Genomic DNA, 21,071 nt, shown 5'->3' with positions numbered 1-21,071 from the left:
TTGCAGGGACAGTTGAATAATTTTACCCTCGTTTTGTTGCTTGGAAGTTATGTTATATTTAAGTACGAGGCAGGACCACTTACTGCTGAACGACCACTTACTGTTGAACGACCACTTACTGTTGAACGACCACTTACTGTTGAACGACCACTTACTGTTGAACGACCAATTACTGTTGTACGACAAATTGCTGTTGAACGACCACTTACTGTTTAACGACCACTTACTGTTGAACGACCACTTTCTATTGAACGACCACTTACTGTTGAACGACCACTTACTGTTGTACGACCACTTACTGTTGTACGACCACTTACTGTTGTACGACCAATTACTGTTGTACGACCACTTACTGTTGAACGACCACTTACTACTGAACGACCACTTAGTGTTGAACGACCACTTACTGTTGTACTACCATTTACTGTTATACGACCACTTACTACTGAACGACCACTAACTGTTGAACGACCAGTTACTGTTGAACGACCACTTACTACTGAACGACCACTTACTGTTGAACGACCACTTACTGTTGAACGACCACTTAATGCTGAACGACCACTTACTGTTGAACGACCACTTAATGTTGAACGACCACCTAATGTTGAACGACCACTTAATGTTGAACGATCACTTACTACTGAACGACCACTTACTGTTGAACGACCACTTACTGCTGAACGACCACTTACTACTAAACGACCACTTACTATTGAACGACCACTTCCTGTTGAACGACCAATTACTGTTGAACGACCACTTACTACTGAACGACCACTTACTGTTGAACGACCACTTAGTGTTGAACGACCACTTACTGTTGAACGACCACTTACTATTGAACGACCACTTACTGTTGAACGACCACTTACTGTTGAACGACCACTTACTGTTGAACGACCACTTACTATTGAACGACCACTTACTATTGAACGACCACTTACTACTGAACGACCACTTACTGTTGAACGACCACTTACTACTGAACGACCACTAACTGTTGAACGACCACTTACTATTGAACGACCACTTACTGTTGAACGACCACTTACTATTGAACGACCACTTACTGTTTAACGACCACTAACTGTTGAACGACCACTTACTACTGAACGACCACTTACTGTTGAACGACCACTTACTGCTGAACGACCACTTACTGCTGAACGACCACTTACTATTGAACGACCACTTACTGCTGAACGACCACTTACTATTGAACGACCACTTACTGTTGAACGACCACTTACTGTTGAACGACCACTTACTGCTGAACGACCACTTACTATTGAACGACCACTTACTGTTGAACGACCACTTACTGTTGAACGACCACTTACTGTTGAACGACCACTTACTATTGAACGACCACTTACTATGGAACGACCACTTACTGCTGAACGACCACTTACTCTTGAACGACCACTTACTCTTGAACGACCACTTACTATTGAACGACCACTTACTATTGAACGACCACTTACTATTGAACGACCACTTACTGCTGAACGACCACTACTGTTGAACGACCACTTACTGTTGTACTACCACTTACTGTTGAACGACCACTTACTGCTGAACGACCACTTACTGTTGAACGACCACTACTGTTGAACGACCACTTACTGCTGAACGACCACTTACTGTTGAACGACCACTTACTGTTGAACGACCACTTACTGCTGAACGACCACTTACTGTTGAACGACCACTACTGTTGAACGACCACTTACTGCTGAACGACCACTTACTGTTGAACGACCACTTACTGCTGAACGACCACTACTGTTGAACGACCACTTACTGTTGTACTACCACTTACTGTTGAACGACCACTTACTGCTGAACGACCACTTACTGTTGTACTACCACTTACTGTTGAACGACCACTTACTGCTGAACGACCACTTACTGTTGAACGACCACTTACTCTTGAACGACCACTTACTATTGAACGACCACTTACTATTGAACGACCACTTACTATTGAACGACCACTTACTATTGAACGACCACTTACTGCTGAACGACCACTTACTGCTGAACGACCACTTACTGTTGAACGACCACTACTGTTGAACGACCACTTACTGCTGAACGACCACTTACTGTTGAACGACCACTTACTGCTGAACGACCACTACTGTTGAACGACCACTTACTGTTGTACTACCACTTACTGTTGAACGACCACTTACTGCTGAACGACCACTTACTGTTGAACGACCACTTACTGCTGAACGACCACTTACTGTTGAACGACCACTTACTGCTGAACGACCACTACTGTTGAACGACCACTTACTGTTGTACTACCACTTACTGTTGAACGACCACTTACTGTTGAACGACCACTTACTGTTGAACGACCACTTACTGTTGAACGACCACTTACTACTGAACGACCATTTACTGTTATACGACCACTTACTGTTGAACGACCACTTACTGCTGAACGACCATTTACTGTTGAACGACCACTTACTGTTGAACGACCACTTACTGTTGAACGACCACTTACTACTGAACGACCACTTACTGTTGAACGACCAATTACTGCTGAACGACCACTTACTACTAAACGACCACTTACTATTGAACGACCACTTACTACTGAACGACCACTTACTGTTGAACGACCACTTACTACTGAACGACCACTTACTGTTGAACGACCACTTACTGTTGAACGACCACTTACTACTGAACGACCACTTACTGTTGAACGACCACCTACTGCTGAACGACCACTTACTACTAAACGACCACTTACTGTTGAACGACCACTTACTGTTGAACGACCACTTACTGTTGAACGATCACTTAGTACTGAACGACCACTTACTGCTGAACGACCACTTATTACTAAACGACCACTTACTGCTGAACGACCACTTACTGCTGAACGACCACTTACTACTAAACGACCACTTACTGCTGAACGACCACTTACTATTGAACGACCACTTACTGTTGAACGATCACTTAGTACTGAACGACCACTTACTATTGAACGACCACTTACTGTTGAACGACCACTTGCTGTTGAACGACCACTTACTATTGAACGACCACTTACTGTTGAACGACCACTTACTGTTGAACGACCACTTACTATTGAACGACCACTTACTGTTGAACGACCACTTAGTGTTGAACGACCACTTACTGTTGAACGACCACTTACTATTGAACGACCACTTACTGTTGAACGACCACTTAGTGTTGAACGACCACTTACTATTGAACGACCACTTACTATTGAACGACCACTTACTATTGAACGACCACTTAGTGTTGAACGACCACTTACTATTGAACGACCACTTACTGCTGAACGACCACTTACTGTTGAACGACCACTTACTGTTGAACGACCACTTACTGTTGAACGACTACTTAGTGTTGAACGACCACTTACTGTTGAACGACCACTTACTGTTGTACGACCACTTACTATTGAACGACCACTTACTGTTGAACGACCTCTTACTGTTGAACGACCACTTACTGTTGAACGACCACTTACTGTTGTACGACCACTTACTGTTGAACGACCACTTACTATTGAACGACCACTTACTATTGAACGACCACTTAGTGTTGAACGACCACTTACTGTTGTACGACCACTTACTATTGAACGACCACTTACTGCTGAACGACCACTTACTGCTGAACGACCACTTACTGTTGAACGACCACTACTGTTGAACGACCACTTACTGCTGAACGACCACTTACTGTTGAACGACCACTTACTGCTGAACGACCACTACTGTTGAACGACCACTTACTGTTGTACTACCACTTACTGTTGAACGACCACTTACTGTTGAACGACCACTACTGTTGAACGACCACTTACTGCTGAACGACCACTTACTGTTGAACGACCACTTACTGCTGAACGACCACTTACTGTTGAACGACCACTTACTACTGAACGACCACTTACTGTTGAACGACCACTTACTGTTGAACGACCACTTACTGTTGAACGACCACTTACTGTTGAACGACCAATTACTGTTGTACGACAAATTGCTGTTGAACGACCACTTACTGTTTAACGACCACTTACTGTTGAACGACCACTTTCTATTGAACGACCACTTACTGTTGAACGACCACTTACTGTTGTACGACCACTTACTGTTGTACGACCACTTACTGTTGTACGACCAATTAATGTTGTACGACAAATTGCTGTTGAACGACCACTTACTGTTGTACGACCAATTACTGTTGTACGACCACTTACTGTTGAACGACCACTTACTACTGAACGACCACTTAGTGTTGAACGACCACTTACTGTTGTACTACCATTTACTGTTATACGACCACTTACTACTGAACGACCACTAACTGTTGAACGACCAGTTACTGTTGAACGACCACTTACTACTGAACGACCACTTACTGTTGAACGACCACTTACTGTTGAACGACCACTTAATGCTGAACGACCACTTACTGTTGAACGACCACTTAATGTTGAACGACCACCTAATGTTGAACGACCACTTAATGTTGAACGATCACTTACTACTGAACGACCACTTACTGTTGAACGACCACTTACTGCTGAACGACCACTTACTACTAAACGACCACTTACTATTGAACGACCACTTACTGTTGAACGACCAATTACTGTTGAACGACCACTTACTACTGAACGACCACTTACTGTTGAACGACCACTTAGTGTTGAACGACCACTTACTGTTGAACGACCACTTACTGTTGAACGACCACTTACTGTTGAACGACCACTTACTATTGAACGACCACTTACTGTTGAACGACCACTTACTGTTGAACGACCACTTACTGTTGAACGACCACTTACTATTGAACGACCACTTACTATTGAACGACCACTTACTGCTGAACGACCACTTACTGTTGAACGACCACTTACTACTGAACGACCACTAACTGTTGAACGACCACTTACTATTGAACGACCACTTACTGTTGAACGACCACTTACTATTGAACGACCACTTACTGTTTAACGACCACTAACTGTTGAACGACCACTTACTACTGAACGACCACTTACTGTTGAACGACCACTTACTATTGAACGACCACTTATTATTGAACGACCACTTACTACTGAACGACCACTTACTACTGAACGACCACTTACTGTTGAACGACCACTTACTATTGAACGACCACTTACTGTTGAACGACCACTTACTGCTGAACGACCACTTACTGCTGAACGACCACTTACTATTGAACGACCACTTACTGCTGAACGACCACTTACTATTGAACGACCACTTACTGTTGAACGACCACTTACTGTTGAACGACCACTTACTGCTGAACGACCACTTACTATTGAACGACCACTTACTGTTGAACGACCACTTACTGTTGAACGACCACTTACTGTTGAACGACCACTTACTATTGAACGACCACTTACTATTGAACGACCACTTACTGCTGAACGACCACTTACTGTTGAACGACCACTTACTCTTGAACGACCACTTACTCTTGAACGACCACTTACTATTGAACGACCACTTACTATTGAACGACCACTTACTGCTGAACGACCACTACTGTTGAACGACCACTTACTGTTGTACTACCACTTACTGTTGAACGACCACTTACTGCTGAACGACCACTTACTGTTGAACGACCACTACTGTTGAACGACCACTTACTGCTGAACGACCACTTACTGTTGAACGACCACTTACTGTTGAACGACCACTTACTGCTGAACGACCACTTACTGTTGAACGACCACTACTGTTGAACGACCACTTACTGCTGAACGACCACTTACTGTTGAACGACCACTTACTGCTGAACGACCACTACTGTTGAACGACCACTTACTGTTGTACTACCACTTACTGTTGAACGACCACTTACTGCTGAACGACCACTTACTGTTGTACTACCACTTACTGTTGAACGACCACTTACTGCTGAACGACCACTTACTGTTGAACGACCACTTACTCTTGAACGACCACTTACTATTGAACGACCACTTACTATTGAACGACCACTTACTATTGAACGACCACTTACTGCTGAACGACCACTTACTGCTGAACGACCACTTACTGTTGAACGACCACTACTGTTGAACGACCACTTACTGCTGAACGACCACTTACTGTTGAACGACCACTTACTGCTGAACGACCACTACTGTTGAACGACCACTTACTGTTGTACTACCACTTACTGTTGAACGACCACTTACTGCTGAACGACCACTTACTGTTGAACGACCACTTACTGCTGAACGACCACTTACTGTTGAACGACCACTTACTGCTGAACGACCACTACTGTTGAAAGACCACTTACTGTTGTACTACCACTTACTGTTGAACGACCACTTACTGTTGAACGACCACTTACTGTTGAACGACCACTTACTGTTGAACGACCACTTACTACTGAACGAACATTTACTGTTATACGACCACTTACTGTTGAATGACCACTTACTGCTGAACGACCATTTACTGTTGAACGACCACTTACTGTTGAACGACCACTTACTGTTGAACGACCACTTACTACTGAACGACCACTTACTGTTGAACGACCAATTACTGCTGAACGACCACTTACTACTAAACGACCACTTACTATTGAACGACCACTTACTACTGAACGACCACTTACTGTTGAACGACCACTTACTACTGAACGACCACTTACTGTTGAACGACCACTTACTGTTGAACGACCACTTACTACTGAACGACCACTTACTGTTGAACGACCACTTACTGCTGAACGACCACTTACTACTAAACGACCACTTACTGTTGAACGACCACTTACTGTTGAACGACCACTTACTGTTGAACGATCACTTAGTACTGAACGACCACTTACTGCTGAACGACCACTTACTACTAAACGACCACTTACTGCTGAACGACCACTTACTGCTGAACGACCACTTACTACTAAACTACCACTTACTGCTGAACGACCACTTACTATTGAACGACCACTTACTGTTGAACGATCACTTAGTACTGAACGACCACTTACTATTGAACGACCACTTACTGTTGAACGACCACTTGCTGTTGAACGACCACTTACTATTGAACGACCACTTACTGTTGAACGACCACTTACTGTTGAACGACCACTTACTATTGAACGACCACTTACTGTTGAACGACCACTTAGTGTTGAACGACCACTTACTGTTGAACGACCACTTACTATTGAACGACCACTTACTGTTGAACGACCACTTAGTGTTGAACGACCACTTACTATTGAACGACCACTTACTATTGAACGACCACTTACTATTGAACGACCACTTAGTGTTGAACGACCACTTACTATTGAACGACCACTTACTGCTGAACGACCACTTACTGTTGAACGACCACTTACTGTTGAACGACCACTTACTGTTGAACGACTACTTAGTGTTGAACGACCACTTACTGTTGAACGACCACTTACTGTTGTACGACCACTTACTATTGAACGACCACTTACTGTTGAACGACCTCTTACTGTTGAACGACCACTTACTGTTGAACGACCACTTACTGTTGTACGACCACTTACTGTTGAACGACCACTTACTATTGAACGACCACTTACTATTGAACGACCACTTAGTGTTGAACGACCACTTACTGTTGTACGACCACTTACTATTGAACGACCACTTACTGTTGAACGACCACTTACTGTTGAACGACCACTTACTGTTGAACGACCACTTACTGTTGAACGACCACTTACTGTTGTACGACCACTTACTGTTGAACGACCACTTACTATTGAACGACCACTTACTGCTGAACGACCACTTACTGCTGAACGACCACTTACTGTTGAACGACCACTACTGTTGAACGACCACTTACTGCTGAACGACCACTTACTGTTGAACGACCACTTACTGCTGAACGACCACTACTGTTGAACGACCACTTACTGTTGTACTACCACTTACTGTTGAACGACCACTTACTGTTGAACGACCACTACTGTTGAACGACCACTTACTGCTGAACGACCACTTACTGTTGAACGACCACTTACTGCTGAACGACCACTTACTGTTGAACGACCACTTACTGCTGAACGACCACTACTGTTGAACGACCACTTACTGTTGTACTACCACTTACTGTTGAACGACCACTTACTGTTGAACGACCACTTACTGTTGAACGACCACTTACTGTTGAACGACCACTTACTGTTGAACGACCACTACTGTTGAACGACCACTTACTGCTGAACGACCATTTACTGTTATACGACCACTTACTGTTGAACGACCACTTACTGTTGAACGACCACTTACTACTGAACGACCACTTACTGTTGAACGACCACTTACTGCTGAACGACCACTTACTACTAAACGACCACTTACTATTGAACGACCACTTACTACTGAACGACCACTTACTGTTCAACGACCACTTACTACTGAACGACCACTTACTGTTGAACGACCACTTACTGTTGAACGACCACTTACTACTGAACGACCACTTACTGTTGAACGACCACTTACTGCTGAACGACCACTTACTACTAAACGACCACTTACTGTTGAACGACCACTTACTGTTGAACGACCACTTACTGTTGAACGATCACTTAGTACTGAACGACCACTTACTGCTGAACGACCACTTACTACTAAACGACCACTTACTGCTGAACGACCACTTACTGCTGAACGACCACTTACTACTAAACGACCACTTACTGCTGAACGACCACTTACTATTGAACGACCACTTACTGTTGAACGATCACTTAGTACTGAACGACCACTTACTACTGAACGACCACTTACTGTTGAACGACCACTTAGTGTTGAACGACCACTTACTATTGAACGACCACTTACTGTTAAACGACCACTTACTGTTGAACGACCACTTACTATTGAACGACCACTTACTATTGAACGACCACTTACTGTTGAACGACCACTTAGTGTTGAACGACCACTTACTGTTGAACGACCACTTACTATTGAACGACCACTTACTGTTGAACGACCACTTAGTGTTGAACGACCACTTACTATTGAACGACCACTTACTATTGAACGACCACTTACTATTGAACGACCACTTAGTGTTGAACGACCTCTTACTGCTGAACGACCACTTACTGTTGAACGACCACTTACTGTTGAACGACCACTTACTGTTGAACGACCACTTAGTGTTGAACGACCACTTACTATTGAACGACCACTTACTATTGAACGACCACTTACTGTTGAACGACCACTTACTGTTGAACGACCACTTACTGTTGAACGACCACTTACTGTTGAACGACCACTTACTGTTGTACGACCACTTACTGTTGAACGACCACTTACTGTTGAACGACCACTTACTGTTGAACGACCACTTACTGTTGAACGACCACTTACTGTTGTACGACCACTTACTGTTGAACGACCACTTACTGTTGAACGACCACTTACTGCTGAACGACCAGTTACTGTTGAACGACCACTTACTGTTGTACGACCACTTACTGTTGTACGACCACTTACTGTTGTACGACCACTTACTATTGAACGACCACTTACTGTTGAACGACCACTTACTGCTGAACGACCAGTTACTGTTGAACGACCACTTACTGTTGAACGACCACTTACTGTTGAACGACCACTTACTGTTGTACGACCACTTACTGTTGAACGACCACTTAGTGTTGAACGACCACTTACTATTGAACGACCACTTACTGTTGTACTACCACTTACTGTTGAACGACCACTTACTGTTGAACGACCACTTACTGTTGAACGACCACTTACTACTGAACGACCACTTACTGTTGAACGACCACTTACTATTGAACGACCACTTACTATTGAACGACCACTTACTGTTGAACGACCACTTACTGTTGAACGACCACTTACTGTTGAACGACCACTTACTACTGAACGACCACTTACTGTTGAACGACCTCTTACTACTGAACGACCACTTACTGTTGAACGACCTCTTACTACTGAACGACCACTTACTGTTGAACGACCTCTTACTACTGAACGACCACTTACTGTTGAACGACCACTTACTGTTGAACGACCACTTACTGTTGAACGACCACTTACTGTTGAACGACCACTTACTGTTGTACGACCACTTACTGTTGAACGACCACTTACTGTTGAACGACCACTTACTGTTGAACGACCACTTACTACTGAACGACCACTTACTGTTGAACGACCACTTACTGTTGAACGACCACTTACTGTTGAACGACCACTTACTGTTGAACGACCACTTACTACTGAACGACCACTTACTGTTGAACGACCACTTACTGTTGAACGACCACTTACTGTTGAACGACCACTTACTGTTGATCGACCAATTACTACTGAACGACCACTTACTGTTGAACGACCACTTACTGTTGAACGACCACTTACTGTTGAACGACCACTTACTGTTGAACGACCACTTACTACTGAACGACCACTTACTGTTGAACGACCACTTACTGTTGAACGACCACTTACTGTTGAACGACCACTTACTGTTGAACGACCACTTACTGTTGTACGACCACTTACTGTTGAACGACCACTTACTGTTGAACGACCACTTACTGTTGAACGACCACTTACTGTTGAACGACCACTTACTGTTGTACGACCACTTACTCTTGAACGACCACTTACTGTTGAACGACCACTTACTGCTGAACGACCAGTTACTGTTGAACGACCACTTACTGTTGTACGACCACTTACTGTTGTACGACCACTTACTGTTGTACGACCACTTACTATTGAACGACCAGTTACTGTTGAACGACCACTTACTGCTGAACCACCAGTTACTGTTGAACGACCACTTACTGTTGAACGACCACTTACTGTTGAACGACCACTTACTGTTGTACGACCACTTACTGTTGAACGACCACTTAGTGTTGAACGACCACTTACTATTGAACGACCACTTACTGTTGTACTACCACTTACTGTTGAACGACCACTTACTGTTGAACGACCACTTACTGTTGAACGACCACTTACTACTGAACGACCACTTACTGTTGAACGACCACTTACTATTGAACGACCACTTACTATTGAACGACCACTTACTGTTGAACGACCACTTACTGTTGAACGACCACTTACTGTTGAACGACCACTTACTACTGAACGACCACTTACTGTTGAACGACCACTTACTGTTGAACGACCACTTACTGTTGAACGACCTCTTACTACTGAACGACCACTTACTGTTGAACGACCTCTTACTACTGAACGACCACTTACTGTTGAACGACCACTTACTGTTGAACGACCACTTACTGTTGAACGACCACTTACTACTGAACGACCACTTACTGTTGAACGACCACTTACTGTTGAACGACCACTTACTGTTGAACGACCACTTACTACTGAACGACCACTTACTGTTGAACGACCACTTACTGTTGAACGACCACTTACTGTTGAACGACCACTTACTGTTGAACGACCACTTACTACTGAACGACCACTTACTGTTGAACGATCTCTTACTACTGAACGACCACTTACTGTTGAACGACCACTTACTACTGAACAACCACTTACTACTGAACGACCACTTACTGTTGAACGACCACTTACTGTTGAACGACCACATACTGTTGAACGACCTCTTACTACTGAACGACCACTTACTGTTGAACGACCACTTACTACTGAACAACCACTTACTACTGAACGACCACTTACTGTTGAACGACCACTTACTGTTGAACGACCACTTACTACTGAACGACCACTTACTGTTAAACGACCACTTACTGTTGAACGACCACTTACTGTTGAACGACCACTTACTATTGAACGACCACTTACTGTTGAACGACCACTAACTGTTGAACGACCACTTACTGTTGAACGACCACTTACTGTTGAACGACCACTTACTACTGAACGACCACTTACTGTTAAACGACCACTTACTGTTGAACGACCACTTACTGTTGAACGATCACTAATGTTGAACCACCATTTACTGTTGAACGACCTCCTACTGTTGAACGACCACTTACTGTTGAACGACCTCTTACTGTTTAACGACCACTTACTACTGAACGACCACTTACTGTTGAACAACCACTACTGTTGAACGACCAATTACTGGTGAACGACCTCTTACTGTTTAACGACCACTTACTACTGAACGACCACTTACTACTGAACGACCACTTACTACTGAACGACTACTACTGAACGACCACTTACTACTGAACGACCACATACTGTTGAACGACCATTTACTACTGAACGACCGCTTACTGTTGAACGACCAATTACCACTGAACGACCACTTACTGTTGAATGACCACTTACTACTGAACGACCGCTTACTGTTGAACGACCACTTACTGTTGAACGACCAATTACCACTGAACGACCACTTACTGTTGAACGACCACTTACTACTGAACAACCACTTACTGTTGAAGGGCCACTTACTGTTGAACGACCAATTACCACTGAACGACCACTTACTATTGAACGACCACTTACTACTGAACGACCACTTACTGTTGAACGACCACTTACTACTGAACGACCACTTACTACTGAACGACCACTTACTGTTGAACGACCACTTACTACTGAACGACCACTTACTACTGAACGACCACTTACTGTTGAACGACCACTTAGTACAGAACGACAACTTACTGTTGAACGACCACTTACTACTGAACGACCACTTACTACTGAACGACCACTTACTGTTGAACGACCACTTAGTACAGAACGACAACTTACTGTTGAACGACCACTTACTACTGAACGACCACTTACTACTGAACGACCACTTACTGTTGAACGACCACTTACTACTGAACGACCACTTACTGTTGAACGACCACTTAGTACAGAACGACAACTTACTGTTGAACGACCACTTGCTGTTGAACGACCACTTACTGTTGAACGACCACTTACTGTTGAACGACCACTTACTGTTGAACGACCACTTACTACTGAACGACCACTTACTGTTGAACGATCACTTACTGTTGAACGATCACTTACTATTGAACGACCACTTACTACTGAACGACCACTTACTACTGAACGACCACTTCCTACTGAACGACCACTTCCTACTGAACGACCACTTACTGTTGAACGATCACTTACTGTTGAACGACCACTTAATACTGAACGACCACTTACTGTTGAACGACCACTTAATACTGAACGACCACTTACTGTTGAACGACCACTTAATACTGAACGACCACTTACTGTTGAACGACCACTTAATACTGAACGACCACTTACTGTTGAACGACCACTTACTATTGAACGACCACTTACTACTGAACGACCACTTACTACTGAACGACCACTTACTATTGAACGACCACTTACTATTGAACGACCACTTACTACTGAACGACCACTTACTGTTGAACGACCACTTACTACTGAACGACCACTTACTGTTGAACGACCACTTAATACTGAACGACCACTTACTACTGAACGACCACTTACTACTGAACGACCACTTACTACTGAACGACCACTTACTACTGAACGACCACTTACTGTTGAACGACCACTTACTATTGAACGACCACTTACTACTGAACGACCACTTACTACTGAACGACCACTTCCTACTGAACGACCACTTACTACTGAACGACCACTTACTGTTGAACGACCACTTACTGTTGAACGACCACTTACTACTGAACGACCACTTACTGTTGAACGACCACTTACTACTTAACGACCACTTACTGTTGAACGACCACTTACTGCTAAACGGCCACCTACTGTTGAACGACCACTTAATGTTGAACGACCACTTACTGTTGACCGACCACTTAATGTTGAACGACCACTTACTGTTGAACGACCACTTAATACTGAACGACCACTTACTGTTGAACGATCACTTACTGTTGAACGATCACTTACTGTTGAACGACCACTTACTGTTGAACAACCACTTACTGCTGAACGACCACTTACTGCTGAACGATCACTTACTGCTGAACGATCACTTACTGTTGAACGATCACTTACTGTTGAACGACCACTTACTGTTGAACGATCACTTACTGTTGAACGACCACTTACTGTTGAACGACCACTTACTGTTGAACGACCACTTACTGCTGAACGATCACTTACTGTTGAACGATCACTTACTGTTGAACGACCACTTACTGTTGAACGATCACTTACTGTTGAACGACCACTTACTGTTGAACGACCACTTACTGTTGAACGACCACTTACTGCTGAACGATCACTTACTGCTGAACGATCACTTACTGTTGAACGATCACTTACTGCTAAACGGCCACCTACTGTTGAACGACCACTTAATGTTGAACGACCACTTACTGTTGACCGACCACTTAATGTTGAACGACCACTTACTGTTGAACGACCACTTAATACTGAACGACCACTTACTGTTGAACGATCACTTACTGTTGAACGATCACTTACTGTTGAACGACCACTTACTGTTGAACAACCACTTACTGCTGAACGACCACTTACTGCTGAACGATCACTTACTGCTGAACGATCACTTACTGTTGAACGATCACTTACTGTTGAACGACCACTTACTGTTGAACGATCACTTACTGTTGAACGATCACTTACTGTTGAACGACCACTTACTGTTGAACAACCACTTACTGCTGAACGACCACTTACTGCTGAACGATCACTTACTGCTGAACGATCACTTAATGTTGAACGATCACTTACTGTTGAACGACCACTTACTGTTGAACGATCACTTACTGTTGAACGACCACTTACTGTTGAACGACCACTTACTGTTGAACGACCACTTACTGCTGAACGATCACTTACTGTTGAACGATCACTTACTGTTGAACGACCACTTACTGTTGAACGATCACTTACTGTTGAACGACCACTTACTGTTGAACGATCACTTACTGTTGAACGACCACTTACTGCTGAACGACCACTTACTGCTGAACGATCACTTACTGTTGAACTACCACTTACTGCTGAACGACCACTTACTGTTGAACGATCACTTACTGTTGAACAACCACTTACTGCTGAACGACCACTTACTGCTGAACGATCACTTACTGTTGAACGACCACTTACTGCTGAACGATCACTTACTGCTGAACGATCACTTACTGTTGAACGACCACTTAGTGTTGAACGACCACTTAGTGTTGAACGACCACTTAGTGTTGAACGACCACTTACTACTGAACGACCACTTACTGTTGAACGACCACTTTTGAACGACCACTTACTACTGAACGACCACTTACTGTTGAACGACCACTTACTGTTGTATTACCACTTACTGTTGAACGACCACTTACTGTTGAACGACCACTTACTGTTGAACGACCACTTACTGTTGAACGACCACTTAGTGTTGAACGACCACTTACTGTTGAACGACCACTTACTGTTGAACGACCACTTACTACTGAACGACCACTTACTATTGAACGACCACTTACTGTTGAACGACCACCTAATGTTGAACGACCACTTACTGTTGAACGACCACCTAATGTTGAACGACCACTTAATGTTGAACGACCATTTACTGTTGAACGACCACCTAATGTTGAACGACCACTTACTGTTGAACGACCACCTAATGTTGAACGACCACTTAATGTTGAACGACCACATACAACTGAACTGCCACCTACTACTGAACGACCACTTACTACTGAACGACCACTTACTACTGAACGACCACTTACTGTTGAACGACCACCTACTGTTGAACGACCACTTACTGTTGAACGACCACTTACTGTTGAACGACCACTTACTGTTGAACGACCACTTACTGTTGAACGACCACTTAGTGTTGAACGACCACTTACTGTTGAACGACCACTTACTGTTGAACGACCACTTACTACTGAACGACCACTTACTATTGAACGACCACTTACTGTTGAACGACCATTTACTGTTGAACGACCACTTACTGTTGAACGACCACCTAATGTTGAACGACCACTTAATGTTGAACGACCACATACAACTGAACTGCCACCTACTACTGAACGACCACTTACTACTGAACGACCACTTACTACTGAACGACCACTTACTGTTGAACGACCACTTACTGTTGAACGACCACTTACTGTTGAACGAACACTTACTACTGAACGACCCTTTACTACTGAACGACCACTTACTGTTGAACGACCACTTACTACTGAACGACCACATACTGTTAAACGACCACTTACTACTGAACGACCACTTACTACTGAACGACCACTTACTACTGAACGAACACTTACTGTTGAACGACCCTTTACTACTGAACGACCACTTACTGTTGAACGAACACTTACTACTGAACGACCACTTACTGTTGAACGACCACTTACTGTTGAACGACCACTTACTACTGAACGACCACTTAATGTTGAACGACCTCTTACTACTGAACGACCACTTACTACTGAACGACCACCTAATGTTGAACGACCACTTACTACTGAACGACCACTTAATGTTGAACGAACACTTACTGTTGAACGACCACTTACTGAGAACGATCACTTGTTAATGAACGAAAACTTACTACTGAACGACCACTTAAGTGCCAGCCTGGTCGAGCCTTAAGTGGCAGCCTACAACAGCTCTCCAACTCCTATACTCACTGCTAGGTGAACATATGCATCAGAATGAAAGAAACTCGGTTCATTGATTTCCACCCAAACGTCGGGGATCGATCCCCGGCGTCTACGAGTCCGTCGCGCTCACCTCTCAGCCACCAGGCCCCTCCAATTCATAATACCAGGTGTGAGTATGAGCCGTATACTCACAGGTGCCTCAGCTATGTATACAGGCGTGTCCGAGTGTAAATACAAGGGGGCTATTCTGGTTGGCTTGAGGCATCGCCCTGGCACTGCCAGTGATGGTAGAGTGCCATATCTGGCACTCAATCCTTTACCTGCCTGTCACACGCACGCACGCACGCACACGCGATTCGTAATGGTATAACTGGATGTGGCAGGGAAATGGGACAGGAGTCATTGTTGTAAACAAAAGATGGCTAGAAAGGCGGGGACCAGGAGCCTGTGTTCAACCATGCTGGCACAAATAGGTGGTTGGGCAACCATTTCTTCCCCTTGTCCCATCCCTAATCCTTATCCTGACACCTTTCCAGTGGTTGGGTAGCATTCTTTCCCCCTGTCCTATCCCTAATCCTTATCCTGACACCTTCCCAGTGGTTGGGCACCATTCCTTCCCCCCGTCCCATCCCTAATCCTTATCCTGACACCTTTCCAGTGGTTGGGCACCATTCCTTCCCCCTGTCCCATCCCTAATCCTTATCCTGACACCTTTCCAGTGGTCGGGCACCATTCCTTCCCCCAGTCCCATCCCTAATCCTTATCCTGACACCTTCCCAGTTGTTGGGCACCATTCCTTCCCCCCGTCCCATCCCTAATCCTTATCCTGACACCTTTCCAGTGGTCGGGCACCATTCCTTCCCCTTGTCCCATCCCTAATCCTTATCCTGACACCTTTCCAGTGGTCGGGCACCATTCCTTCCCCCTGTCCCATCCCTAATCCTTATCCTGACACCTTCCCAGTGGTTGGGCACCATTCCTTCCCCCTGTCCCATCCCTAATCCTTATCCTGACACCTTCCCAGTGGTCGGGCACCATTCCTTCCCCCTGTCCCATCCCTAATCCTTATCCTGACACCTTCCCCGTGGTTGGGCACCATTCCTTCCCCCAGTCCCATCCCTAATCCTTATCCTGACCCCCTTCCCAGTGGTTGGGCACCATTCCTTCCCCCTGTCCCATCCCTAATCCTTATCCTGACACCTTCCCAGTGGTTGGGCACCATTCCTTCCCCCAGTCCCATCCCTAATCCTTATCCTGACACCTTTCCAGTGGTTGGGCACCATTCCTTCCCCCTGTCCCATCCCTAATCCTTATCCTGACACCTTTCCAGTGGTTGGGCACCATTCCTTCCCCCTGTCCCATCCCTAATCCTTATCCAGACACCTTCCCAGTGGTCGGGCACCATTCCTTCCCCCTGTCCCATCCCTAATCCTTATCCTGACACCTTTCCAGTGGTCGGGCACCATTCCTTCCCCCAGTCCCATCCCTAATCCTTATCCTGACACCTTCCCAGTGGTTGGGCACCATTCCTTCCCCCCGTCCCATCCCTAATCCTTATCCTGACACCTTTCCAGTGGTCGGGCACCATTCCTTCCCCTTGTCCCATCCCTAATCCTTATCCTGACACCTTTCCAGTGGTTGGGCACCATTCCTTCCCCCTGTCCCATCCCTAATCCTTATCCTGACACCTTTCCAGTGGTTGGGCACCATTCCTTCCCCCTGTCCCATCCCTAATCCTTATCCTGACCTTTTCCCAGTGGTTGGGCACCATTCCTTCCCCCTGTCCCATCCCTAATCCTTATCCTGACCCCTTCCCAGTGGTTGGGCACCATTCCTTCCCCCTGTCCCATCCCTAATCCTTATCCTGACACCTTTCCAGTGGTCGGGCACCATTCCTTCCCCCTGTCCCATCCCTAATCCTTATCCTGACACCTTCCCAGTGGTTGGGCACCATTCCTTCCCCCTGTCCCATCCCTAATCCTTATCCTGACACCTTCCCAGTGGTCGGGCACCATTCCTTCCCCCTGTCCCATCCCTAATCCTTATCCTGACACCTTCCCCGTGGTTGGGCACCATTCCTTCCCCCAGTCCCATCCCTAATCCTTATCCTGACCCCCTTCCCAGTGGTTGGGCACCATTCCTTCCCCCTGTCCCATCCCTAATCCTTATCCTGACACCTTCCCAGTGGTCGGGCGCCATTCCTTCCCCCTGTCCCATCCCTAATCCTTATCCTGACCCCTTCCCAGTGGTTGGGCACCATTCCTTCCCCTTGTCCCATCCCTAATCCTTATCCTGACACCTTTCCAGTGGTCGGGCACCATTCCTTTCCCCTGTCCCATCCCTAATCCTTATCCTGACACCTTCCCAGTGGTCGGGCACCATTCCTTCCCCTTGTCCCATCCCTAATCCTTATCCTGACCCCTTCCCAGTGGTCGGGCACCATTCCTTCCCCTTGTCCCATCCCTAATCCTTATCCTGACACCTTCCCAGTGGTTGGGCACCATTCCTTCCCCCTGTCCCATCCCTAATCCTTATCCTGACACCTTCCCAGTGGTCGGGCACCATTCCTTCCCCCGTCCCATCGCTAATCCTTATCCTGACACCTTTCCAGTGGTCGGGCACCATTCCTTCCCCCCCGTCCCATCCCTAATCCTTATCCTGGTCCTCCTTAGGTTCCCCAACGTCCAGAAACTGTCGCACTAAAGTGCCCTTTTCCTAACCTACATGAGGAGCCAAAACAGAAAACGGCACATTATGTCAGCTTCGCAAGCCGGTGCTATTTACTGCACTACCGCCTAGTATGACAGTTTTGGGTTGAAAGTGAAGTTTACGAGGGGGGGCCTCGTAGCCTGGTGGATAGCGCGCAGGACTCGTAATTCTGTGGCGCGGGTTCGATTCCCGCACGAGGCAGAAACAAATGGGCAAAGTTTCTTTCACCCTGAATGCCCCTGTTACCTAGCAGTAAATAGGTACCTGGGTGTTAGTCAGCTGTCACGAGCTGCTTCCTGGGGGTGGAGGCCTGGTCGAGGACCGGGCCGCGGGGACACTAAAAAGCCCCGAAATCATCTCAAGATAACCTCAAGATGTACGTCAAAATGGGACGTTCTATTAAGAGAACGAGTTGGCCCGTACCTCCGGATGTTGCACCTGCTGCTGATGCATCTCTGTGCAATTCTTGCATTGTTCGATCTCTAATTCGAACAATGCAATTCAACAATAGGTATTAATCCTTTCTAGACTCTGTGGTATGTAAATGTTACCATTTCTTCTGTTCGTTGCAAGTTTTGCCACTTCGTCGGCAATGTTGTTTCCTAGTGTTCCCATATGACTCGACTCCCCGTTATTAGTTATTCAGCGATCTTGACGTTATTATTTATTAACGATCTTGACATTGTAGGCGACGAGTCACAATAACGTGGCTGAAGAATGTTGACTAGACCACACACTAGAAGGTGAAGGGACGATCGACTTGAGAATGGTCCAGGACGGACCGAAATGTCGTCGTCCCTTCACCTTCTAGTGTGTGGTCTGGTCAACGATCTTGACATTATTTATTCAACGATCTTGACGTTATTATTTATTTAACGATCTTGACGTTTGAGTGTTTGAATGAATGTATGTGTTTGTATTAATGTATTGAGTGTTTGTATTAATGTATGCCTACATTCCTTCTCTTAGTTGCAAGTTTTGCAAGTCTGCAATGTCGTTCCCTAGCATTCCCACATGACTTGGCTTCCCGTTATTATTTCTTTATCTTGACAGTTGCATTAGTGCAATGACATTTGTGGTCAGATGGATGTTGTCATGTATGTGTTCTTGTTGCAAGGTTTCAAAGGCAGTTCTCGAATCAATATGAACGATAACATGTTCTCGGTGTTCAGGAAGAACATGTTCCAAAGTTGTCCATGTAACAGAGATGCTGGTTATTCGACAGGCTAGCATCTCAGTACAGTTGACCAGCAGTTTGAGAGTCTTTCAACTAACTACAGAATTGCCTACCTTCCATCTTGAGGTTATCTTGAGATGATTTCGGGGCTTTAGTGTCCCCCCGGCCCGGTCCTCGACCAAGCCTCCACCCCCAGGAAGCAGCCCGTGACAGCTGACTAACACCCAGGTACCTATTTTACTGCTAGGTAACAGGGGCATAGGGTGAAAGAAACTTTGCCCATTTGTTTCTGCCTCGTGCGGGAATCGAACCCGCGCCACAGAATTACGAGTCCTGCGCGCTATCCACCAGGCTACGAGGCCCCAACTGCACCTCCAGATTCTTGTTCCCGTTGGTCTACTGATCCGTCTGTGAAGCTGTCAGATTTATTGATTGATGAAGATTAAGCCAC

The 21,071-nt window shown here is 45.3% G+C and overlaps 1 protein-coding gene across 1 annotated transcript; it reads right to left on the bottom strand.

Moving 5' to 3' along the window:
* Positions 1-212: 212 nt before the first annotated feature.
* Positions 213-19,915, bottom strand: LOC138352869 (putative per-hexamer repeat protein 5). Its single transcript, XM_069305421.1, has 12 exons — positions 19,867-19,915; positions 16,458-16,646; positions 15,600-15,854; positions 14,593-14,886; positions 14,290-14,490; positions 12,700-13,032; positions 6,825-7,103; positions 6,378-6,545; positions 4,078-4,374; positions 2,767-3,045; positions 542-730; positions 213-460 (listed from the first exon to the last, which is right to left on the bottom strand). The coding sequence occupies exons 1-12, from the start codon at positions 19,913-19,915 to the stop codon at positions 213-215; spliced, it is 2,781 nt and encodes a 926-aa protein (XP_069161522.1).
* Positions 19,916-21,071: the final 1,156 nt, after the last annotated feature.

The sequence above is a fragment of the Procambarus clarkii genome, chromosome 55 (assembly GCF_040958095.1).
Source record: "Procambarus clarkii isolate CNS0578487 chromosome 55, FALCON_Pclarkii_2.0, whole genome shotgun sequence".
In the NCBI taxonomy this organism is placed as follows: domain Eukaryota; kingdom Metazoa; phylum Arthropoda; class Malacostraca; order Decapoda; family Cambaridae; genus Procambarus; species Procambarus clarkii.
Note: the sequence above shows the minus strand (reverse complement) of the source record. Positions and strands in the feature narration are given on the sequence as shown.

Excerpts from the sequence above, each read along its gene's own strand:
- LOC138352869 (XM_069305421.1), bottom strand. The coding sequence starts at position 19,915 with ATGCAAGAATTGCACAGAGATGCATCAGCAGCAGGTGCAACATCCGGA. Across the intron at positions 6,546-6,824 it reads TCGTTCAACAGTAAGTGGTC|TAAGTGGTCGTTCAACAGTA; the intron begins GTTTAGTAGTAA and ends GTCGTTCAACAG. Across the intron at positions 3,046-4,077 it reads TCGTTCAACAGTAAGTGGTC|CAAGTGGTCGTTCAACAGTA; the intron begins GTTAAACAGTAA and ends GTCGTTCAACAG.